The 24,636-nt window shown below is 48.3% G+C and overlaps 1 protein-coding gene and 1 long non-coding RNA gene across 4 annotated transcripts in view; one reads left to right on the plus strand and one right to left on the minus strand.

Moving 5' to 3' along the window:
• CORO7 (coronin 7) overlaps positions 1–19,250 on the minus strand; it is a 64,480-nt gene extending 45,230 nt beyond the window's left edge. Inside the window, exons 1-6 of one of the 2 annotated variants that reach the window (XM_039885207.1) lie at positions 19,068–19,246; positions 16,794–16,890; positions 15,840–15,914; positions 12,297–12,367; positions 11,604–11,787; positions 8,647–8,723 (exon numbers count right to left, since the gene is read on the minus strand). In XM_039885207.1, the coding sequence (XP_039741141.1) occupies positions 8,647–8,723; positions 11,604–11,787; positions 12,297–12,367; positions 15,840–15,914; positions 16,794–16,890; positions 19,068–19,127 (564 nt within the window). In that variant the 5' untranslated portion in view covers positions 19,128–19,246. Of the gene's footprint in view, positions 1–8,646; positions 8,724–11,603; positions 11,788–12,296; positions 12,368–15,839; positions 15,915–16,793; positions 16,891–19,067 lie in introns of both variants that reach the window. The other variant, XM_039885206.1, reaches the window with a different exon arrangement.
• Positions 19,251–19,356: 106 nt separating this feature from the next.
• Positions 19,357–22,517, plus strand: LOC120620338 (uncharacterized). Of its 2 annotated transcripts, none has more exons than XR_005657830.1 (2): positions 19,357–20,463; positions 21,498–22,517. It is a non-coding gene; the product is annotated as an uncharacterized LOC120620338 (long non-coding RNA). The 2 variants fall into 2 exon arrangements; XR_005657829.1 differs by having other exon boundaries at positions 19,361–20,463; positions 21,544–22,517.
• The last annotated feature ends 2,119 nt before the right edge of the window (positions 22,518–24,636 follow it).

Below are 24,636 nucleotides of genomic sequence, written 5' to 3' on the forward strand. Positions count from 1 at the left end.
TATATTCTGAAAAACAATGAGCCTGCAACAAACAACTGGAATTTGGAAATTAAAAACACAATACCATGTACATAAGCACCAAAAATATTGAAATACTTAGCTATCAATCTAACAAAATATGTACAAGATCTATATGAGGAATACTAAAAAACTATCATGAAACAAATCAAATAACTAAGTAAACAAAGAGATATTCTACATTCATGGACCAGAAGACTCAACATTGTCAAGACATTACTTCTTCCCAACTTGAACTATAGATTCAATGCATTCCCGATGAAAATTCCACCAAATTATTTTGTGGATATTGACAAACCAAATCTAAAGTTTATATGGACAGGCAAAAGACTCAGAGAAGTCAACTCAATATTAAAAAACAAAGTTGGAGGACTGATGCTACCCAACTTTAATGCAACAGTAATTAAGACAGTGTGGTATCAGCATAAGGAGAGATAAATAGATCAAAGAAATAGAATAGAGAGCCCCAAAATAGAACCCCATAAGTATAGTCATCTAATCTTTGACAAAGGAGGAAAAGCAATACAATGGAGAAAAGATAGTCTTTTCAACAAACGGTACTGGAACAACTGGACATTCACATGCGAAAAAATTTAATACAGACATAGACTTTACACCTTTCACAAAAATTAACTAAAAATGGTTATAGACCTATATGTAAAAGGCAAATCTATAAAACCTTTAGAAGATAACATAGGAGAAAATCTAGGTGACCTTGGGTTTGGCAATGACTCTTTAGATACAACACTAAAAGTGCAATCTATGAAAGAAAAAATAAGTTGGACTTCATTAAAATTAAAAACTTCTACTCTGCAAAAGATACTGTTAAGAAAATGAAAAAGACAAGCCACAGACTAGGAGAAAATATTTGTAAAATATACATCTGAGAAAGGACTTGTATCTCAAATTTATAAAAAAAAAAAAAAAAACCACTTAAAAATCAAAAATAAGAAAACAAACAACCTAGTTAATAAAGGGCAAAGACTTGAATAGACACAAAAGATACACAGATGGAAAATGAACATATGAAAAAAGTGCTTAACATCATACCTCATTAGAGAATTACAAATTAAAGTAACAAAGAGTTACCACTATACACCTATTAGAATGGCTGAAATCCAAAAAACTGACAACACCAAATGCTGACAAGGATGTGGAGCAATAGGAACTCTCATTCACTGCTGATGGGAATGAAAAATGGTCCAGGCACTTTGGAAGACAGTTTGGAAGTTTCCTACAAAGCTAAAAATATGGATCATATGATCCAGCAATTGTGCTCCTAGGTATTTACCCAGGAGTTAAAAATGTATGTCTACATAAATATTTACAGAAGTTTAATCGTAACTCCAAAAAACTGGAAGCAACCAAGATGTCTTCCAATAGGTGAATGAAATAACACACCGTGGTACATTTATACAATGGAATATTATTCAGCTATTAAAAGAAATAGCTAAGACCCAAAACCATAAAACTCGCAGAAGAAAACACAGGGGAAAAACTTCATGATGTTGGATTTGGTAATGATTTCTTGAATATGACACCAAAAGCACAGGGAGCAAAAGCAAAAATAGACAATTGGGACTACAATGAGCTTAACTTTTGTTAATCAAAGGACATGATCGACAGAATAAAAACACAACCAATGGAGTAAGAGAAAATATTTGCAAATCATATATTTGATAAGGGGTTAATATCCAGAATATGTAAAGAACTCATATGACTCAACGACAAAAAAAAAAAAGAACAAACAAAAAACCCAATTAAAAAATGGACAAGAGATTTGAATAGACATTTCTCCAAAGTTATAAAAATGGCTGAGAAGCATATGAAAAGATAGTCAATATTATTAATCATCAGAGAAATGCATATCAAAACCATAATGAGATACTACCTCATATCCATTAGGATGACTATTATCAAAAACCCAGAAAATAACAAGTGTCGGTGACAATGTGAAAAAACTGAAATCCTTGTGCACTATTGGTGGGAATGCAAAATGGTAAGGCTGCTTAGAAAACAGTGTGGTATGTCCTCATAAAATTAAAAATAGAATTACTATATGATCCGGCAATCCCACTTCAGGGTATATACCAAAAAGAATTGAAAACAAGGTCATGAAGAGATATTTGCACACCTATGTTCAAAGCAGCATTATTCACAATAGTTAAAACATGGAAGCAACCCAAGTGTTCATTGTGGATGGATGGATAAGCAAAATGTGGTGTACGTGTGTGTGCATGTGTGTTTGTGTGTGTGTATATACACAAACACAAATATATATAAATACTATTCAGTCTCAGAAAGGAAGGAAATCCTGTCACATGCTATAAGGATGAACCTTGAGGACACTGTGCTAAATGAAATAAGCCAGACATAAAAAGACATAAACTGTATGATTCCACTTTTATGCAGTTTATAAAGTGGTCAAATTCAGAGAGACAGAAAGTAGAATGTTGGTAGCCAGGGGCTGGGGGAGGGGGCAAAGGAAAGTTGTTATATAATGGGTATAGAGTTTCAGTTTTACAAGATGAAAAAGTTCTAGAGACCTGTTCACAACAATGTAAATATACTTAACGTTACTAAACTATATACTTAAAAATGGCTAAGATGGTAAATTTTACGATGTTTTTTGACAAAGGACCACAATTTTTAAAAAATAGCCAGCAGTCCGCAAAAAGACATGGAGAAACCAAAAATGCATATTACTAAGTGAAAGAAGTAAAATGGAAAGGCTACACATTCTACGACTCCAACTATATGGCATTTGGAAAAAAGCAAATCTTATAAAGCCAGCAAAAAGATCAGTGGTTTCCAGTGGTTTGGAGAGAGGGAGGGAGGAATGAATATATAGGTGAAGCGCAGGGGGGGCACTTTTAAGATGGTAAAACTATTCTCTATGATACTGTAATGGTGACTTCATGCATTTGTCAAAACCCATAGGATGTACAATGATCAGAAATAAACCCTAATGTAAAGTACAAGCTTTAGTTAATAATAATGTAGCAATATTGGCTCAATTGTAACAAATACACCACACCAGTGCAAGATGGGAAAGGGAGAAGGGATATGGGAACTCTGGGTACTATCTGCTCAATGTCTCTGCCTGACCCCTGCCTAGGTGCTTGGGATGCAGAGAGAGCCAACAGTTTCCACCTCCAGGCAATTACAGGAAACTTCAGGGAGGAACTTGGAAACGAGTTAAATCTTGAAGGACAAACGGAGCTTGTACCAGGTAGGAAAAGGCATTGGAGGAGGTGGAAAGCATGAACAAAGATGTGGAGACATAAGCTTGCTGGCATGTGATGTAGAGGGGAAGTGACGGCCATAGGAGGAATGCAGATGGTGGGAATAGGAGGGTAGTGGAGGAGCATACAGCTGGACGAAGGAAGGGGCCAGCCTGGAGATGGCCTCAAAAGCCAGACCTCCCTTGGTGGGCCAGTCCCAGGCCTTCCTGACACACCTGAGCAGGTTCCCAGGGTTCCTGGGTCACTCCTGGCAAAGCCTTACAGTTTAATGGACACTTGCTATGTGCCAGGTGGGCACCAGGATGGCCCAGGGATTAGTTCTGAAGTGCCTCTCCACTCCAGACACTCAGGATGCCATTTAGAGACAGAGATCAGACAGACAGCCAAGGACAGTGAGGGATAGCGATAGGCAGAAAGAACAGTGAGACAGAGAGAGAAAAGAAACAGAGACAAGACAGAGAGAGAGAGAGACAGAGATAGACACAGATAGAAAGAAGGGACAAAGGGGTTGGGGAGAGAGAGAATAGAGTGAGGTAGAAAGAGACAGAGATAGGACAGAGAGGCAGATCAGAGAGACAGAGCGGGAACAGAGAGAAACAGAGAGAGCAGAATATAGAGGGAACAGCTACAAACAGAGGAAAGATAGCAAGGGACAGAGAGGGAACAACTGGAGATCAAGGACAGAGACAGACAAAAGATAGAGACCGAGGATCTCAAGAGATGCTAGGCAAGAGAGACCCCTCCTGGAAGCAAGGGCCACTTGCATCTGAGAGGCAGAGCCGCCATGGAGAGCCAGCGGCCTGGGTTCAGACACTAACTCCACCACTAGGTATTCTGTGGCCTGGGCAAACTCTGAGCCCTTGGTAGGATGAGGATGATGGCAGCGCCTCTCATGGTCTGAGTAAGTCTTGGCACGTGGGCAATCCCTAAAGGCAGCTGGGCCATCTGATCAGGGTTCAAATTGGCACTAGAAGCTAGTATGGCACTAACAGAGGCCTGCAGGGCCTGGGCAGAGGGGGTGACATTGGGCTTCGGGGAGGGAGGGGGTGGGGGCAGGGAGGGCACATCCCTGCTGGGTTCACAGGCACAGAGAGGGAGCTCAGCGTGACCCTGGCCATCTGTGAGGCTAGCACGCCCCCTAGCGGCTTCCTGGAGAAGCTGGGAGGTGCACAGGGAAAGGCTTCTGTGGGATTGGACCGGTGCTCACAGGGGAATCAGGGGCCCTGGGAGGCAAAGCTGTTCCAAGGCAGGATGGGAGTCAGGTCAGGCACCAGGGAGATTTCCCTGAGAAGGGAATATGGTGCCAAGAGAGGGGAGGCTTTAATAGAAAGGAGAGTGTGCCCCACACCCCACCCCAATCAGGCAGTCCTAAGTGCAAACCCTGGCCAGGAGGGGCTCAGGCTCCCACCTGTAACTGAGCTGATAGCACACTGGCTCTGCGCACATGCGCAGGACAAACCCATGAGCACCTCAACCTGGCCTGGGGTCACAAAGGTTGACCACCCATCCTGGTACCATTTCCCAAAGGTTTCTGCCATTTGATGCACCCACGCAGGACACCAAGGCTCCCCTTTTACAACAGAGGGCAGCAGTGGATACAGGACAGTGGTGCCCACCAGCACACACTGGCAGGTGATGCCCTGTGAGGATGGCGTCCTCTTCCAGGCAGAGCACCTGGGCCCAGGAATGGGGGTGGGAGTCGGGTGGCTCTACTCAGCACCACTCCAGTGACTCACTGTGAAATCTGTGCTCCTTGTCTCCCAGACTTTAGGCTCTCTGGGTTTAGAAGGACAGGAGCATTCTACTGCATAAGTCCCCAACCTTTTTGGTACCAAGGTCCAGTGCTCCTACGACAATCTAATGCCTGATGATCTGAGGTGGAGCTGAGGTGGTGAGGAGCGGCTGCAAATACAGATGAAACTTTGCTGGCCCACCACTCACCTCTTGCTGTGAGGCCCAGTTCTTAACAGGTCAAGTATCAGTACCAGTGTGCAGCCTGGGGGTTGGGGACGCCTATTCTACTGGACTCAGCTGTGGGTTGATTGCACTAACTCTTCCTCCCAAGACACCAACAGGCAAGGAACAGAGTTTTCACATAGCAGAAGAGGGTAGCACACAGTGGGTGCTCAGAGTCTGGGCAGTTCGTTGCCCCTCCCCGCCACCGTTCTGATGGTATATGAGGCTTGGACTCCTTAAGAAAGAGGGGCTGGAATGTCATACCAGTGAAGTCCCCTCCTCAGTGACCAGCAGGGGCCAGCGTGGGTGGTGGGCCACTGAGGCCAGTCTCTCCTCAGAACATTCACACAGTATGGAGATCACAACTACCACCCCCCACCCCCACAGTGAAGTCACTGTCCCCAACTACCTAGAGCTGCTTCCTTACTGGGGAAACCAAGGCACCTTCTTGCCACTCTCGTGTCACAGCCCCTGGCAGTCATGAGGCTACAGCTCTGATCTCTTCAGGCACGCACTGGAGCTGGGAGGCTAGAGGAGCAGCAAGCAGCACAGAGCCAGGGATTCCACCTGGGGTACAGGCACCCCTGCTGCGTCCATTCTCCAGGTGCAAAGCAGCAGGCTCAGAGGGTCGGAGTGCCTGTCCCACCGCCCAAGCCGGACCGCACAATCTCCACAGAATAGCCCCTAAGAAGCTGGCATTAGTCCTCTGGAAAGCAACTGGCTAAAATGTACCAACCACCTTAAAAATCTTCATAGCCTATAAGCCAACATCCCTGGTAGGTATCTAGGCCAGGGGTGAGCAAGCTAAGGCCAGGGGGCCAAATCAAACCCAAGGCCTGGTTCTGCAAATATTTTTACTAGGACGTGGCCACACTCACATTTAAATATTGTCTATAACTGCTTTTCTGTTACAAGGCAGAGCCGACAGAGACAGAGTGGCCTGCAAAACCCAAAGTATTTACAGAAGTTTACCAATCCCTGCTCTAGGCTAAGAAAGTCACATAAAAAGCAGGAAAAAATCTACATACAAATATGTTCACCTGCTGCAACTTATAACACAGTGACAAGAAGTGGAAGCAATCCACTCGTCTGACAAATAGGGGCTTAATGGAGTAAATCTACGTGATAAAATATTTTCCCAGACATTTGTAAAATTTTTGATGAATTGGGGGAAATGTTTATTATGCTGAACAAAAAAATTCAGGACGGAGTAACACGGAGAGAATGATTTCAACACATACAGAAAAAGCACGGAGAGAAAAATGTCAAAATGGTGACAGAAGTTGTTCCTGGGTGGGATGATTACAGGTGATATTTTTTCCCTCACTTCTTTACATTTTCCTTGCTCTCCAAAATTTGTAAAACAAGCACAAACTACTACACTTTGATGATCATAAGGTAAAGACCTCCTGTGATAATCTGCTTCCAGCTTCCTCTTTTCCTCCCTCCCTATCTCGTTCTGTGCCTGTCTGTCTCTTCTTCACACACATGCTATGGAGACACAGGGCAGAGGAGGTTTCTCATTGGAGGGGGAGGTCATGGCCCAAATGTGGGACTCTGTCCAGGCTGGTCCCCTTGCCTGGGATGCTTGTCTCCTCCTCCTTAGTGAGGGCTCATCCCCAAGGAACAATTCTGACCTCACTGTCCCTAGGAAGCAGTGCTCACCAGTCTCTATGACTACCTTGTCCTCGAGCAGCAGCTCCTTGGGGGCCAGCAGCCCCGTCTTATTTACCTCCCAACCCCCTAAGCTCAGGCCATCGTCTGGAACCTACTGTTTGATGACCCAAACGGGGAAGAAAAAGTTGATGAAGACTAGGAAATGGGGCTTCCAAGAGGATAGAAAAGAAAAGTTGTAAACAGGATCCCCCCAAGTAGGCAGACCCCACATTTTCTCCTTCTGACTAGTCCTCACACCTCCACCCCCCTTCCAACCAGCTCTTCCCCATCCCCTTTCCCGGCAACACTTGCAGTCTCTTTCATCGCCTTCCACCCACCCTTCACATGCGGCTTCAGGCCCCAGCACACCCCAAAAGGTCCTGAAGGTTGCCACATCCCCAAATCCAACAGGTGTGTGTTCACTTCCCAGTGTTCCCCGACACCTCCCTGGGGTAGACAGCCTTGGCTTCCTTCCTCCCACTGGGCAGCTCCTTCTGTCGCCCTTCTAGGTTCTGATCCCTCCTCCCAGCTCACTCACCCTCTTCTCATTTCCTTCTCTCCAACTTTGGGGCAGCTCTCGTGCCTCTGCAGGTACCACATAAACACGAATGACACCCATGCTTCCACCTTCAGCTCAGCTCACAGCCCAGAGCTCTGGTCCAACTGACACTTTGGCTTAGATGTCCCAGGTACCTTCAACGCAACAGGCCTAAAGCCACAACTGAGAGTGCCCCGTCTTGATCGCGGGCCTCTCCTCCAGCCTGTAACCCAGAAGCCAGCCTCACGACCCCTGACTTTTTACACCCAGCCCACCATCAATCCATGCTATCCTCCCCACATCTGCCTCTCCATCCGCACCCCACAGGCAGGATGTCCCTCTCTTCCCTGGGAAGTTTTCCAACCTCCACTCTGGGGTACGGCCCACCCTGCCATGCTCTGTCCATACTGAGGCTGGGGAGCTTTCAAAACACAAATCTGCTCACTCACACCACGGCCCGCCAGTCTCCTGCTTTCAACACTACAGTGCTCTCTGGTTGCATCTACAGTGACAAGCACAACCCTTGTGCACTTGACTCTGCTCTCTGCACCCAGCCCTGCTGCCCTGACTCCTGAACCTGCATCTGCAGTTGCTGCCTAGCAACTCTCTCTGCCCCACACTGTTAACCCTTCCTTCAGAGGCCCTGGCCAAGGCCACTGCCTGAGGCCAAGCCTCCCCTACTCCTCCAACCAGCTCAAAGCACCTGTGTCACAGATCACAATTATCATTTCATCCACATTATCCACATCTGTCACCCTCGCCATAGTAGGACTGGGTGAGCACAGGGCCTGGTATCAATGAGGACTCCAAGGCCTGCTGACTGGGTGTGGGGGTTGGTACATGGCCCTATGTCTGGATCCTCTTAACACAACCTTCAAGGAAAGGAAGGCAGTTTGGACAAAGCAGATAGGAAGGCAGGCGAGGCTATCTAAAGGTGGTGGTGGGAGTCAAAAGGGCCAGCATGGGGCTTTTCTTCGGTCTTCATCTGATAGGGATCCCAGGCCCAGGTACCAAGGTGAGGTGTGAGCCAGCAGATGGGAGGGCAGCTGAGGTCGGGGAGGGGCTCATGAATGCCTGTCCTGACCTTCGTGCTCTTGTGCCCTATAAATACCACCCAGCCAGACAAGTATAGCTTAGGATGTGTGCCCCGCAACACCATGGCCCCGCTCAGAGCAGGACATGCCTCAGGCCCCCCACAGGCACTTAAATGAGCCTCAACATCCACATGCTTACCTTGCATGTTGTGCCCACAAGGGCTCCATCCCGGCTCCAGACAGCACCCTGCACCAGGTCCCCGTGGGCTGCCAGCTCTGCAGAGAAGCAGCCAAGGTCAGGAGGGGCTCTAGGGTCTCTACACCCCATTCTGGGAAATGAGGACACCAGGGAAACAGGTGGACCTGGTCGGGGGTAACTCTCTGGGGCAGAGACAGAAGCTGCCAGCCAGGGTCCCTCTCAGGCAGGAGAATTGAGGGCAGCAGCTCCTTCCAGATATGCTGTGCTACACCCAGGGGCTCCTTCCCCAGCCCTGCCATTGTCAGGCCATGCTCTTACTCAAAAACCTTTCGAGGCTCCCTGCTCCTCTGCCTGGCTCTTACTTCCCACTTAGGCTCATTTCTGGTCACTCGCCAACTCCCTACCCCGGCTCCCCTGTAACTGGGTTATGCCAGCCCATAGATGTGCCACACACACTCCCGCCTGGGCCTCTGCTCTGGTCATCCCCTCTCCTCCTCCAGTGTGATGGTTTGAAAATTTGTCCACAGGCTTAACTATGAGCCGCCCCGCCACCACACACACAAAAAAGATGTTGAAGTCCTGACCCTTAACACCTACGAATATGACTTTATTTAGAAATAACTTAATTTGCAGATGATCAAGTTTAGCTGACATCATTAGAGTGGGCCCGAATCCAGCACAACCGGTGTCCTCGTGGAAAGGGAAACCGGACAGAGATAAACGTGCACAGAAAGAAGACAGTGTGAAGACACAAGAAAGGAGAAGACGACCACCTACAAGCCAAGGAATACCTGAGGCTACAGAAGCTGGAAGAGAGAAGTGAAGCAGATTCTTTATTGCAACCTCGAAAGGAACCAACCCTGCCAACATTTTTATTTCAGACTTTTGGTCTCCAAAACTATGAGATGATAATTCCTGTTATTTTTAAGCCACTCAGTTTGTGGTCCTTGAGATGATAATTTCTGTTATCTTTAAACCACTGTTTGTGGTCCTTCATTCAGGCAGCCCTAGGAAACTAACATATCTTCCCTTCAAAATGTGGAGCCTAACTCTCTTCCTCTTGAGTGTGAGCAGGACTCTGCTACTGGCTTGCAAAGCTGGGTCCTAAAAGGCACCATGACTTGCAAAGCTGGGTCCTAAAAGGCACCATGCTTCCCCCTTGCTCCTCTCTCTTGGACTGTTCACCAGGGAAAGCCAGCTGCCATGCTGTGAGGGCACTTCAGCAGTCCATGGAGAGAACCACATATGGGAATTGAGGCCTTCTGCTACAACTGGCTCCATGGGAATGAACCACCCTCCACCCAAGTCAGGCAGCCCCAGCCAGTATCTCAGCTGCAACCTCACGAGAAACCTTGAGCCAGAACCACGCACCTGAGCCCCTCCCAAGCTCCCGATCCTCAGAAACTGTGAGATAATAAGTGTTTACAGTTGTTTTAAGCCTCTACGTTTTGGGGTAATTTGTTCTATAGCAATAGGTAACTGGTAGGCCAAGCTTCACTCCTTGGGATTAATTCTGGCTCTGACACCTACTTGCACCACAGCTTTGGCCGTGTTATTTAATGTCATCTGCCACACGGGAGTGGAAACACCCCCAGTGAAACTGCTATGCTATGCTGAGAAGTAGTCATGAAGCCCTCAGCATGATGCTGGGCCTACAAGAAGGGCTTGAAATGATGGTTACAGCTGGGTGACTCCTTAATGACATTTGCCTGGTGACCTTCACCTTTGCTTGGAAGAAAGGAAGGAAGGAAGGAAGGGGAGGGGAGGGAGGGAGGGAGAAGAAGGAGGGAGGGAGGGAAGGGAAGGAAGGAAGGAAGGGAAGGGAGGAGGGAGTAAGGAAAAAAGGTTAGGCTCATGTCGACTGCAACGAGAGCTCTCTGGGGACAAGGCTGGCACCTTGTATTTCCCGTCTTGTGGCGCAAGATGCCTCCATAGTGGACACTGGCTGAAGCTGTCAGGAGGGAACCCCTGAGACACCTAGTTTTTCTACTGATGACTCCTGGCCCCAGCCCCAGAGGTGGAGACATCACCATGTTGAATTTAGCCTACCCTGGACACTGCACAGCCCCAGGGTACAAGTCCATTCTTCAACTCTCTGAGCCTCGTATCTTTATCCTAAAAGCGGGGGTGAGCATGTTGGGGAGGACTCCAAAGAAAGGACTCAGTGATGCCACCACAGAAAATACTGCTGTAGGTCACACTACAGGGTCATAACCAGTCAAATACTGAGGAGTCTGGCCCAAAGTTGTTGTCATTATGAATGGTCTGAATTCACATGCTGAAACCTTCCCCCTGCCGTGATGGAATATGGAGACGAAGGCTTTGGGAGGTTATTAGCTCATGAGGTAGAATCCCCATGAATGGGATTAGCACCCTTATAAGAGGCCCCAGAGAGTTCCTTGCCCCTTACACCGTGTGAGGGGTGTAAGATGGTTGGCTATGAATCAGGAAGCAGGTTCTCACCAGACACCAAATCGCCTAGCACCTTGATCTTGGGCCTCCAGCCTCAAGAACTATGAGAAATACATTTCTGTTGTTTGTAATCAACCCAGTCTATGAGATTTTGTTATAGCAGCCCAAACAGATTAGGACAATCTATAGTGGGAAAACTAGAAAAAGAGAAACATGGCAAGGAGCAGAAGGCTGTAAGAGAGCAAATCAGGCTCAGGTAGAAGTCAATAGTTTGTTTTCAAAACTAAAGTGACATACAATTCAAGAAATAACAGTACGAGGAAGTTATTTAGACATATAGAGGAAAAAGCAGAAAAAACAAATGAAAACAGATGCCTACAGAAAGTGGAAAGGGTGGGGTATTTATAACAACACAATTTTATACTGCGTATATGTGAGGCTGATACGTACTTTACAACTCAAGTTATCAAACACATAAACAAAGAAACGGAGCACTGTCCAGGAGGGGGCTGCCCTCCCTGGGATACAGCCAGTGTGGCCTGTACCTGTGAGGGGCTGCTGCTTGGCCACATCCCAGACCTTCACGCCTGTGCCTGCCACGCTCACCAGGACACCGTCCACAGTGGGATGGAACTGTAATACCTCCACCTGGGTGTCCTCGGGGCCCAGTACCAGCCCGGGCCCCGAGGGCAGCTCTTGGCCGGGGGCTGGCAGTCGCCATAGTTTCACCTGTGGGAAAGAGCAATTTTGTGAGCCCAGGGCCAGGAGAGGCCTCGCTGCCTCCAGTCGGCCTTGCCCGGGGCTGCACCTGACCCCAGAGGTCATGCTTGGGCATGAGGCTGCGTGTCCATGTTAGGGAAAGGATGGGGATCCAGCTCGGGATCACGAATGTGGTTGGAGGCTGGGGGAAAAATGGGAGTTGGGGAGCCAGGGGTTCCACTCTGTCTCTTCCAGGCATCCCTCACCATCCTAGCCCTACTGTCCTCAGAAAGCGAAGCAGCAGGACAGCAGAGCAAGGCCACAGCTCTGTCAAGTGCACAGGAGCACATGGGAGCTGTAGTGGGTTGAGGAACTGAGAAAGTCTGGGCTAGCCCAGCCCTGCAAATCTGCAGAGGGACCAAGGGACAGTGGGAGGGGATAGACTGGGAGGGAGTAGGGTCTCAGGGACTCGAGGGGCTCAGAAGGGCCCAACTGGGAGTACGTGAGGCATCAAGCAGCTCTTCCAGTGGCTCACTCACCGTCCTATCAGCTGAGCCCGTAGCCAGGAGGAAGTCGTCAAAGGGAGAAAAGTCCAAGTCTGTGACCAGGTCTGTGGGAGAGGAATGGCTGCCTCAGGCCCAACAAGAACCTACTAGAACATCCTATTTCCAGCCCAACGTGCTCTCTCCCCAAGGTGGGGAACTATGGCTCAGGGCTTCAGAGGTGACATCTCTGCACACATAGCTGTAGGATCATAAGTTCCAGAGGGAAATCACTTCTGCAATCTATTGGCAAATGCCACAGGCCCCAGCCTGCAACAGATTTCCTGGAGAGCCCTGGGAACCCAGGGTAGCCACCTACCCAGCAGAGGGAGGAAGGTGGGACAGTGGGCAGGAAGCTCCTCAGATTACCAGGCATCTGCATTTGCCCCAAAGCCAGAGCCCAGCATGGGGCCTGGCTCAAAAATGTGTGAATGAACGCAAGTTCTGGCCCCATTCCATCAACTAGAGATTCCCAAACTACCCAGCCCAACTGGCCCTCAGCATTTCCTCAGGGAGACACACAGTTTGTACAGCGAGGATTAGGCTGTGCATGCAGGGGTGACCCGAAGTTTGGGGTAGGGGTTATTATATGCTCGACCTACAAAGAGTTCCCTGCCCCACCAAAGCCAGAGCTGACCAATCCAATCATAGGAGTGCATCTGACCTGTGCCCAAGAAGCCAGCTGCTCTCTTATGGGAATTAAACCTGGAATGGGAAGGCCTAGCAACAGGGTGCCCTAGGGACTGGCCTAGGAGGAAGGCCGCCAGCTGGGAGAGAGCTAACAGCTCCTGTGCCAGGACCCTCCGAAGGCCTGCGCATCCAGCTGCTCCTTCAGTTCTGGAAGCTCCCCAGGAATCCCTTGGCTTAAGCAAGTTGAAACTGGTTTTATTCTTTGATACCAAAGAACCTGAATTGCCCAGCTCTGGGGGCCAGGACAGGAGGTGGAGGTGCACAGAGTGAGCCAGAGCCCAAAGGGGAAATGACACTGATGGTTTCAGTGGGGGCAGAGACAAGGCCAGGGTTTGAGTGTCGGGGGTAGTGGAATATGAGCAGGACGGCCAGGCCTGCATCACCAGAGCAAGGAACACAGCGCCCGCCCCCCACTGCCTGCGTCCCCACCCGGCCAACCACTACATTTCCTCCTGGCTAGAGATAAGAAAGAGAAGGGGGGTGGACAAGGACAGGCACCCCTTGAGACAGCCCCAGCCTAGACTTCCAGCCACAAACCCCTGCTGCCCCACCCTGTGGGCTCTGCACTAGACAAGGCAAGGCCCAGGCCCGAAGCGGCAGCTGGCGTGGACAGCCTGGCACCCCAAGGGAATGAGAAGTGCTAACGTGGCTGATCTGAGTGCCTGGCTATGCCAGAAGCCTGAGTCCTTCATATGCATTTATCTCACCAAATCCTCATAGTGACCCACCAGGATAGCACCGAGGCAACATCACCCAAGTGAAAGACAAGGACACGAGGACAGAGAGGTTAAGTAACTTGCCCAGAGCTGCACACCTAAGAAAGGGTGAAGTTGAGTGAGGAGGGTCAGGCCAGGCAGGCCAGCTTCAGAACCTACATCCTCAGCACATCATCCCACTGCCTTTCCCAAACTGGAGTAGAGCCCCAGCCCACCCCACAGCCCAGACATGCAGAAAGGCCCTCTAGATGCCTCCCTGCCCTCTGTTCCCCTGGGCGACTGGACCTTGAGACAAGAGACAGAAGGTACCCCAAGGGCAGGGAGCCTGAAGACAGAGCAATGGCCAGAACACAGTCCTCCCTCCTCGGACCACAACAAAGAAGGCAGAATGGTGCCTGGTGCCTCGAGGCAGGTTCTGAGGAAGCTGGAGCTCAGCTACTCCCAGAGCCGCTTTCCAGCAAGACTACTCCTGTAGGGAGAGGCTCTGAATAGTTGGAGCCATGGTGAGGCTATAAGCCGCCAACACAAGCTTGGTCCAGCTTCTATTTGGAGCCCCCGGGTCACAGGGGGCTCACTACCTCACAAATGTCACCAACTTGGGGTAACTCCTTTGTGAGTAAAAAGCACCCAGAAGCAAGCAGCATGGTGCCTAAGAACATGGCATCAGATAGTTCCGATTCTGGCTCTGCCAGTAGCAGTGCCAACACTGGCAAGTTCCTAACCTCCTTGAGCCTCAGTTTTCTTAGCTGAAAAGTGGGTTATTTTAAAATCTACTGCAAAAAAGTGTGAGTGGATGAGAAAGCAGACTTCTTATATACACTACAATACAAGTGGATCTCAAAGCATTACGCTAAGTGCAAAAGACCAGACTCAAAATACTATGTATGGTATTTTTCATTTATGTGAAATGTCCAGAAAAGACCAGTCTATAGAGCAGAGGCCAGCAAACATTTTCTGGAAAGGGTGAAGTAGTAAATATTTCAGGCTTTGAGAGCCATATGGTCTCTACTCAATGCTGCCACTGTTGGGAGAAAGTGGCCAAAGACTGCCCATCAATGAAGAGGCATGGCTGCATTCCGATACAACAGTTTACAAAGACAGGCAGCAGGCCAGATTTGGCCACATTTGTAGCTTGCAACCCCTCCTACAGAGGCATAAAGTAGATCAATGGTTGCCTGAGGCTGTGGAGCCTGAGGTGGAAATGGTTTAAGCACAAAGGGCCACAAAGCATCTTCTGCAGATCTAAAACTAAAGAGAGATATGCACAACTCTGTAACATTAATGTCATCAAATTCTTCACTTAAACACATAATGTTAATGGTATGCAAATGATACCTCACTAAAATTATTGCGAAAAGGATTAGATGAGAAAATGCAGATAACATACTTAGTACATAGAGAGATCTCCATCAGTCTTCACTATTGTTACTTCATTAACTGCCATCCTCATCATCAGGACTTCCACACTGAGCTTCACACCCAGAACAGGGACTAAGGCTCAGCCCACTTCCCTCACCCAAAGCCACCCAAAAGGCAGCCAGGAACACAAGCCAGTGGGGCTGGGCCCACAGCCACCGCAGCTGGACAGGGAGGAGGCAGCCAGGCGCCACCCGAGGAAAGCAAACTGTCCCCTGGAAGCAGTCAGACTGCCAGGAGGGCTGCTGGGCGCCCCCAGAAGCAGCTGTGGCAGACAAAAGTTCCTTGTGAGGGCCCATCTCCAGCCCTATAGCCCAGCCCGCCCCCTTCCTGGAAGTCCCAGAACAGCCTGACTGGGGAGGAGGTCTGGTAGCGAGGGGTGGTCTCCAGGAGAGGACATGGAGCTAAGAGCCACATAGGGTTGAGTTCTCCACTGTGACGGGGAGCCAGCATCAGCCGAGAGCCTGGTGCTGGCTGGTGCATACCCTTCTCCTCCTGGCTTGACCACCTGGAGCACCCAGTTTCCCTCCTCTCTACCCAGACCCAAATTCTCTACCAGGACCTAGCCTTCCAATCTGGACCTCACCTGTGAGAGAGCACAGTGAGGACAACAGGAGGGACCTAGCAAGCCACAGGCTGTGAGACCAGTGAGTATGAATCCCTGGCTCCAGAGAGGGAGGAGCAGGTTCCAGACTTCCTGCATCCAGCCCCTACTTACCTGAATGGCACCCCAAGTAGGTCACGTGTCTCTTGTCGTCTCCCTGGCCTTCCAGAGGCACGATGCCCAGCATACCTGCCAAATAAACGTGAAGGCTCTGACTTCGGCCTAATAGGAACCATCTATCTCCCCACCTGGGGACTCTCAGCAGACAATGAGACCCGAAAGCTCAGCCTTGGACATTCTCAGAGCCTCCACCAAGCTTAAGATCACACCCACTGGACACAGTGATTGGCCTACAGTTAGATGCTTGTCCCATCCAAGAACCTTCCATGACCCTAGGGGTACAGAGGATACTGGGAAAAAAGGCTCTTTTTGGCACTGTGGGTCATAAGGGGTCAGCTTGGGACCAGCTACCACTTTTCCCAGCTTAACCACTTTTCTCAGCTTTACCAAAGAAAGAAGCCATCACCTGAGGACAGCAGAGCTGAAAGACAGAAGAGAAGCTGGGGCCAATGGCACATGTGAGCCTCTGGACACAGCTCTGCCTGAAGCCCCTGGACTTCTTAGGTATTTGAGCCAAAAAGTTATCACGTTTTGTTTGTCAGTTTGAGGTCTGAGTTATTACTGGCAACCAAAAGAGTCCCAACTAAGGCGGGAGCTTTTCAAATCTTGGTGTTCCTATTGATTCCAGTCACCCCCAGGCCATCAGATGAAGAGTGGGTAGCATATGGGGACAGCTGGAAACAAACACAACAGTCCCCTTCTTGCCCTTCTGGATGTGCTCTTGAAAACCAAAGACAACATGGTTTATGCAAAGAATACATGCACATTCTAACCAAAACCTTTCTAATTGCACACTGACCAGTTTTAGTGGTCTAAGGCCCTGCAAGGTGCTGACTTCTGAGACCTAAGAGGCCCCTATAAGTTTCCAGCTTGGAATGAATCTGCCCTCCTGACCACCCTATTTGGGTGACAATATCTGAATCTCCATACCCACGTCCACCTTCCTACCTGGACGGTCAGAGTTGAAGGCAATCAAGCTGCAGCTGCATTTTATATGGTTCCCACATGAGGGGTTGGTTCCTGCTCGAATGCCACTGATCCAGGCCTGGAAATAGAGTAAGAACCATAAAGGCCAGGGCTCTACAAATGCCTAAAGTAAGGGGTGGGGCATGAGCCAGAGAGCTCTACCTTAAAGCTGCACCATTACAGATGCATTCCCTTGAATCAAATCCTGTCAATACCACTCACACCGTACCTTAGGAAATGAAAAATGTTGAAATGATAACCTAAGTCATAAAGAGGACGGTTTTACTTATTAAATCAGTTTTCCAATACAGGAGAAGAGTTTGTCAGAAGGAAGCTCAGGCTGACTGAAATCAAGGGGCTAACTGGTCAGCATGCATGCATGTGCATGTCTGTGCTGTTTCTATTAAAAAAGAAAGAGAAGCAAAGAATGGATAAATGAGCCCCTGGATAGATGACAGACTCAACTTTCTCAACTGTATTGCTGAAGGCCTCCACCTAAATCCAGGGGTCTCCTCCAAACACCAAGAGAAAACACCCAAGCCCAGAGAGGGGAAAAATCAAAGTCCATGAAGGCCCATAGATGGGTGAATGACACACCCCATGAAAAAGCAAAAATGTTAACATCCCCAAATCTGGAGGGGCAGAGGAACACCTTTTCTGAAACTAAGATCAGGGAAGTCCATATAGTTTCTCTGTTGGTATCAAAGCATTGTTCAACAATCGAGCACCCACATTTCTCAACCCACCCACCCACAGTGTCCTGGAAAACACCTCCACCACCCAAGTTTCAATTTCAATGTTCACCTACCTCAAGAAGAACATTATCGTCCTATTTTTTCCCTCCTGATTTGTGTTTACTGTAAAAATACAGTGACAGGAAATATCTTTGAAAAGAATAGATCACCTGTTCTCCCATCTCCCTAACAAAAACTTTTAAAAACCCCCTCTGTAATCCATATTTCCATGCCTGTCTGTTTATATTGTTGGACTGCAATCCACTGGGGAACAAGCCCCAGGGCCCTTCAAGGACACTCCTCACCCCTCCAAGCAGTATTTACTGTACTCAGAGACAGTCTTCATGCAAATCTGAAACTTCTCTCTCCCACCCCCACCCCACCCTTTCCACTGCACTCAGAATAAAGCCAACTTTTTCCTGTGGCCCTCTTTCCCATCCCACTCTTCCTGTAGCTGGATGCTTCTCACCCTTCTGGCCTCAGCTGAAATGTCTCCTCCTTCCAGCAACCTACCCTGACCACCCTAGTGAGATTAAATCCTACTTCACTGTCTATCTCCATCTCCATTCCAGTCCCTTCCATGCTCTTCAGGGCATTTATTAAAACTTGCTATGTGCTTGCATCCCTGTCTGCTTGCTGCTTGTCCCCCACCACGAGGAAGGAAAGTGCTGTCTTGTTGACTTATGGTTCCAGCAGCTGGGTACAGCACATGGGAGGTGCAGAAAAATTATTGTCCAGAGGATGAAAACCGGGCTTCTGCCCCAGGCTGCTCTGATGTGCGTTGGCCCATAATGGGGTTACTATATAGGGTCAGCTGCTAGGCCCACTTATGGGAGGACACTCCCAGGCCTTCCAAATAATATGGGGAGCGGCTGACCATCATCTCTGAAGCACACTCATCAGGCCGGCTGCCAGTCCGGGGGTCCAAGGAGCCCCCCAGCACCTCTGGGCTCCACCTTCTCAGGTTTATCCGGGCCCCACCCAGCCTCTGACAGCATCACCCCTAGTAAGGGAAGAGCTTGCGCCAGCCGCGAGAGGAGGAAGCGCCGGCGGAAACCCGAGGGAGGGGCGCGCCTGTGGCCAAGGGGCTCCCCACTCCACTGACACACGCAGACTAGCCGAGACCAGGGCAGATAGGGGCATCTCTCACACACCCCAGCCCCGGGCAGGGGCGATCCGGGACGGCAGGGAGGAGGAGCCGGCGCCAACAGTGTCCGCACCGCGGCTCTCCGGCGACGCCGACCGGAAGCTGGGAAGACAGGCAACCTCGCAGGCCTCAGGCCTCGGCTCAGTTGGGCGGGCTACGCCACCTTGGGGGTCCCGGAGCCAGGCGAGAGGGCCGACGGACTGCGGGGATAACCGAACGGCCAAAGAGCGTCCCGGGAGCTCCGGACTCTCCCTGCCGGCTGGTGACAACATGACCCGGAGTCTGAAGAGGGCGCCCCAGGGCAGACGGGCTCTGGGGTCCCCGCGCGGGGCCACGGGAGGGCGAGGGGGCACGGGGCCTGTGTGCCAGGCTCACCTCTCGGCGGGACGGCCGGGCCTCCATGTGCCGGAACTTGGACACCTTGAAGCGGCTCATGGCGGCGGGGACCGCGGATGGGGTAGCTTCGCGGATCAGGGCGTCGGCTCTCAGGTGCACTGCAAGAACCCGCGACTCCCGCGGCCTCCCGCTCCACCCGCGGCTCTCCGCCTTCGACCACGCCCTGACACACCCGGCCAATCGCAACGAGCCCCGGCCGGCCGGGCCCCGCCCCCGATACCTCTTCTTCCGTGCGCGCGCTGCCGGCCCCGCCCCCCAGCCAATCAGTGCTAGACAGCCCCCGCGAGGCCACGCCCCAATGGCGAAGGGGCTAACGGCAAAGAGGTCACGTGCGGCGCGCTGTCGGCCCCCCGGCCCCCCGGTGTGTGGGAACTCGGAGCCACAGCTCGGATTTTGTGTGCAAGGATTTGCCCCTGGCGGCTTTCCAGGGTCCGGGGCGCCCCCTATCTGGGGAGGAGAGAGAGCAGAAATGACCTGGCTCGATTTCAGAGACAGGGAACACGTTCACGGAGAGAGAAGGCGCTAGTCCAGATAGCAGATAGTGAGTGGCAACTGGCGAATGGGAGCCCAGGTCCGACGCAAATCCCTGTCCGTGCTGTCTACCCTAAAGCCTCAGCATCCCACCCACCCTGCTTAGTCCTGGTGGGCTCGGCGGGAGGGATGTGGCCTTCAGCATCCCCTTATTAGGCTGCATCTTGGCTGCAGGCTTTGGGCGCCGTGGGGTAGGACTCCTCGAAGGAAATCAGTGAGTCATTTACAGGTAAACTGAAAAGGCGAAAGATAGGGGCAGTGGAGAATCCATTAAATAGTAAATGTCCCCATCCGGCGTTGCTTGCTTTTACGTGGCAACTCAGGAAAAATGAAAGCGGATTCATTCCTCCTGGGTCCATTCATTACACAAACATTTCTCTTCGCTTTGAAAATTGATTCTGTGATTCCAAAATATGCTTTCTGCTTGAGAAAGGACAGAACACCTGCTCAGGCGTGTCTAGAAAAGGGACTTTGATCTGAGGAATGAGAATGATTGGTCGGAAACGCCAGCTCCTGCGAAAATGGCTACAGACAAAGCTTCACCGAGGTAGGCTGTACACCGTGATTCTAAAAGCTCGGTCTGGCGATGGGCCCAGATAGACCCCAAAATGCAAGTTCTCTTCAGTTCAGTGAAGACTAAGAGGCCATTACCAGTATCCTACTGAGTTAAGAGCGACTTTAATCTCCATAAACTAAAAATAGGATGTCAGTAGAGTTGCCTGAAACCTAGGATTTGGAACTCTCAATAGTCTGGCAGCCACCAGAGTGCATCTTCCCCATGGTACTTACTCTTCGGACTCTAATGCCAGCAGCTTTGGAAAAGACACCATCAGTGCAATCTTGAGTAAGTTGTGGTGTTCAATTACTGTGAATATTGTTTCTTTCTTTTTAATTGTGGTAAAAACATATAACATAAAATTCACCATTTAAAAGTGTACAGTTCAGTAGTGTTGAGGACATTCACCGTGTCGTGCAACAGATATTCTTAAGATGGTAAATTTTATGTGTATTTTCCTACAATAAATTTTAAAAATATAAATTGGCTATACACCTATTGCAAAGTTATGTAAACCTCCCAAATTTGTTTTATGTCATTTCGTTATCATCCCTGAGTTTGTTTTTGTTTTTTTATTCTACCATTATGGCAGATGGGCCTAAATGAGCACAGTTAGAAAGTGAGAAAGACTTTAGCCCTCAGAAGTAACGAATGGACATGCCATGGGCTAATTCTGGTCCACAGATATGTCCACATTTCCTAAAAGTTTGGATTTCAGCGTCTCTTGAAAAATGAAAAGATGTAACAATAGTAGGTCCTAATCCCCATATGACAAAAATGGGCTGGAACTGAGAAGCACCTGCCACTTTTAAAGTATGTTTCCCCATTTACCACAATCCCACTGGTCTCTGTCATCTTATATGTGGCCAAAACACCCTTACACTTTATCTGCTTGACCCTGGCATCTGGATTTATGACTTTCTCTCCCAGGAAAGAAAGAAGCCATAACCCTGGCTGTGTTGGGTCATGTGACTGTATTTCTACAAACTGGGGGCTGATAGAAGCAGAGTTGGAGAGTTTCATTTTCCCATTCCCACAGTGACCAACCTGAACTCTAATGCAGGAGAGAGCCAGAGGGACATAGAGGCCCAGAGAGTGACCATCTCACATGTTCCCAGATCCATTCTGGCTGGAGAGAGTGATTCCAGTAGAGAGTTCAGAGCTCTAAGGCTGCTGCTGCTGCAAATTTGAGCAGAATAAATTACTTCATGACTTGCAAAGTTGAACTGACAGCCTCCATGATTCCTTCCAGTCCCACACCCTGTGAATTACCAGATTTGTTTCTTTATACTCCTGGTAACTCCACTTCACTTTGTTTCTAGGGACCCCAGAAGACACCTCTTTTCAACTTTCTTTTTTTCCTCTCAGCCTGCTTAAGGGTCAACTGCCATCATAATGGCACCGTAACTATCTGGATCAGGAAGTTCATGACCAACAGACTACTTCAATGGAAACAAATGGTCACCAACGTCCTTCACCCTAGAAAGGCAACGATACCTAAGACAGATATTCGGGAAAAACTAGCCAAAAGAGCTGATGACCAAACCAGATGTCATCTTTGTATTTGGATTCAGAAACCATTTTGGTGGTGGCGAGACAATTGGCTCTGTCATAATTTATGGTTCCTTGGATTATGCAAAGAAAATGAACCCAAATATAGACTTGCAAGACATGGCCTTGAAAAGAAAAAGACCTCAAAAAAAAAAACACTGAAAGGAATGCAATAACAGAATGAAGAAAGTTAGGGGGACTGCAAAGGCCAGTGTTGGTGCTGGGAAAAAGAAAGAGTAAAGATTCATCAGTGACTTTATCTGTGGTGATTGAGCAGATTTTTCATGAGAGGATTAATAAACTAAGAACTTAAAAAAAAAAAAGTGGGTTAAATTCCAGCAAAATGAGAGTGTCTGGTTAGCTTGGTGCCTGGCAGAATGATTTAGATTTCACAGGTCCTGTGTCCAAGAATGATTAATAACGAATAAGAATTTGGGAGGCCACTTAAGTCCTCATTATAGAAAATTCAAAACACTTCTTGTAACTGAAGAAACATTAGCAGAATGAAAGTGACCAGAAAGGAAGAAGAGGGCAAAAACCTGCACAAAAACATCAAAGGGTCTTAATATGCATTCTTATTTTAAACTGTGACACCAAAGAAAAAAACAGTTCCAATAGGATGTTCTCTTAATTTTCTGTAAAGTCAGTGAGGTTTCTGTAAATTGGAATTTTTTACAAGAGGGGATGGATGAGGCTGGCTTCAGTGCCTACAAGAAATTCTTTAGATCTAGTTATCTGTCCCTGAAATGGTTGCTTATTAAGATGCACATTAAAAACATTTTTATACATAAGCCCTCCCTAGTTCATTTCAGGAGCTGGAGGCCCATGTGTTGTTATGTCAGCACATGAATGGACAATTATGCAACAAAATACATTTCAAAAATGAGGAAAAACACTCATTCTCCCTTCCCAGCAGGACAATGCACCTTACATTATTATTTTGTTGCTTTTCAAATGAAGGTATACCCATGTGTTCTTGGGGCTCTAAAGTTTTACTACACCTAGTGATTTGTTCTGCAAAATATTTTAACAGAAACACAAAATATAACTTTTCTGGTGATAATTCACAGCTAAAGGACAATTTCATAGAAAAGACTGTCCTTTTCTAAAGTGATATTTTCACATTGGAGGCTACTGATGGCCAGAGGATCCAGAGCTTTATTCTTATCATTTGTGATCTTTTTTTTTTTTTTTTCCCTTAAAAAGAGTTCATTTCTCAGGTTTGTGAAACATTGCCTAAGTTTAAACCTAGTTTGGGCAGAGGAATATTTAGCGGCAAGCTGGAGCCACCTGCAGTTTATATAAAGGGCCTTTAAGGAAATCATTAGAAAACCCAGGCAACTGAGGGGAAGACACAATTCATCTCCTTCTTTTGCAGGGAACTGCACCCACTGCAGATGTCATGTCCAGGAACATGTGGGTTACACATTTCACATCCCCTTGGAATTGTCCCATACTCTCTTGGAGAGTAAAGGAAATGTTACATCTAGAAAAATTGTGAGCTAGCTTTATTGCCTCTAAAGAGACTGTCTTGAGACCCTTCTGCTCTCCATGGAAAGGCTCTTCACATGGAGAAGGGAGCAGCCAACCCATTGCATAGCCATGGACTTGGCCAGTCCCATTGTACCTTGGACAGTCAGAGTATCTGCAGGAAATCACAACTCCCAACTAGCTCTCACAGATCTCAGTACCTCAGGAGAGTAGGAAGGGCCCAGCGGAACAGTAAAATGAAAAGTGAAAAGGGGGAGATATGTTGTGAAACTTGTGTGCTTTTTGCAAGTAACATTTGTTCCTCTTTAAAGCTGAAGTTTTTGGCTTTAGACTGAAAACTGGGTGAAGGGAAGGGGAGAGATAAAGGACATATTCCGCCTGGGAGTGTGGGTAGGTGTGGCCTGTGTGTTCATCTCAGTTTTTGCCATTAAGTCTGGGATGGGTCCATTAGTAGCTACCATCACCTTAGGGTTCTCTTTCCTAAAAGGAAATACAAGCTCTCCAACAATTAGCCTTCTTGATATACCCTAAAACATGAACACACATTCCTTTTCAATGTGGAGGATTTTTACTGTTAATCGCTATGGGGAAATAGCTGGCAGAGAAAAATAAAATACAAAAAATGAGGAAGTTACAAAGCTGACAAAGTTTTCATATTAGTGAGCCCTCCTCTAGTTTCTAACTCACTCGGAGGTGGTAAGTGCAAGTCCCTTTGCTTCTTGTTTTCAGCTTTTGTCCCTGAAAGTTGTACTTCTCAATCAGCATCCCCACTCTTTCCTCCTAGGTTTTGGGCTCCCTGCAGGCAAGTAGCTGTCTGAATTCTGCTATTGTCAGGGCTTAGCACAGAGCGGGGCACATAGGACTTACATTGAGCCTTTACTATGTGCCAAATACTATATGAAGCCTTTAAATGGATTATCTCACTCCTTGAGGTATTTACTGTTATGTTCCCATTTTAGAGAAAATTGAAGCACAGAGAGGTAAAATAAGTTGCCCAAGGACACACAGCTGGTAGTGGCAGCGCTGGGATTCAGTCCCAGTCAGTCTGACTCCAGGGCCCATGTTATGCACTACTATGCTGGAAACATTTAAATATTGGTCAAATATATTAAAAGAGCTTTTCCCCACTTCTGATCGCATGACACTTTTTCCTTGTTTCTCTATTCTCTAAAATGCCCTCTTGCTCAGCTCAATTTTCTACATTCCTTCACCTAAACTTTCAACTATTCCTTGCATAGTCTTTTCTTGACAATAGTCTTGTAACTGTTCTTCACTGGGCCAGTGGTTTTTCACCTTTGAATTTCGGAGCCAGCGAAGAATTTGATTGATGAAAGTGATGGATTAACATACACATACACAAAAAGTTCGTGTACAATGGGCAGAGGAGCAAGGAGCACAGATCATCTTAAACTCATCCAT

The sequence above is a fragment of the Pteropus medius genome, unplaced genomic scaffold (genome assembly GCF_902729225.1).
Source record: "Pteropus medius unplaced genomic scaffold, Ma_sr-lr_union100, whole genome shotgun sequence".
Taxonomy (NCBI): Eukaryota; Metazoa; Chordata; class Mammalia; order Chiroptera; family Pteropodidae; genus Pteropus; species Pteropus medius.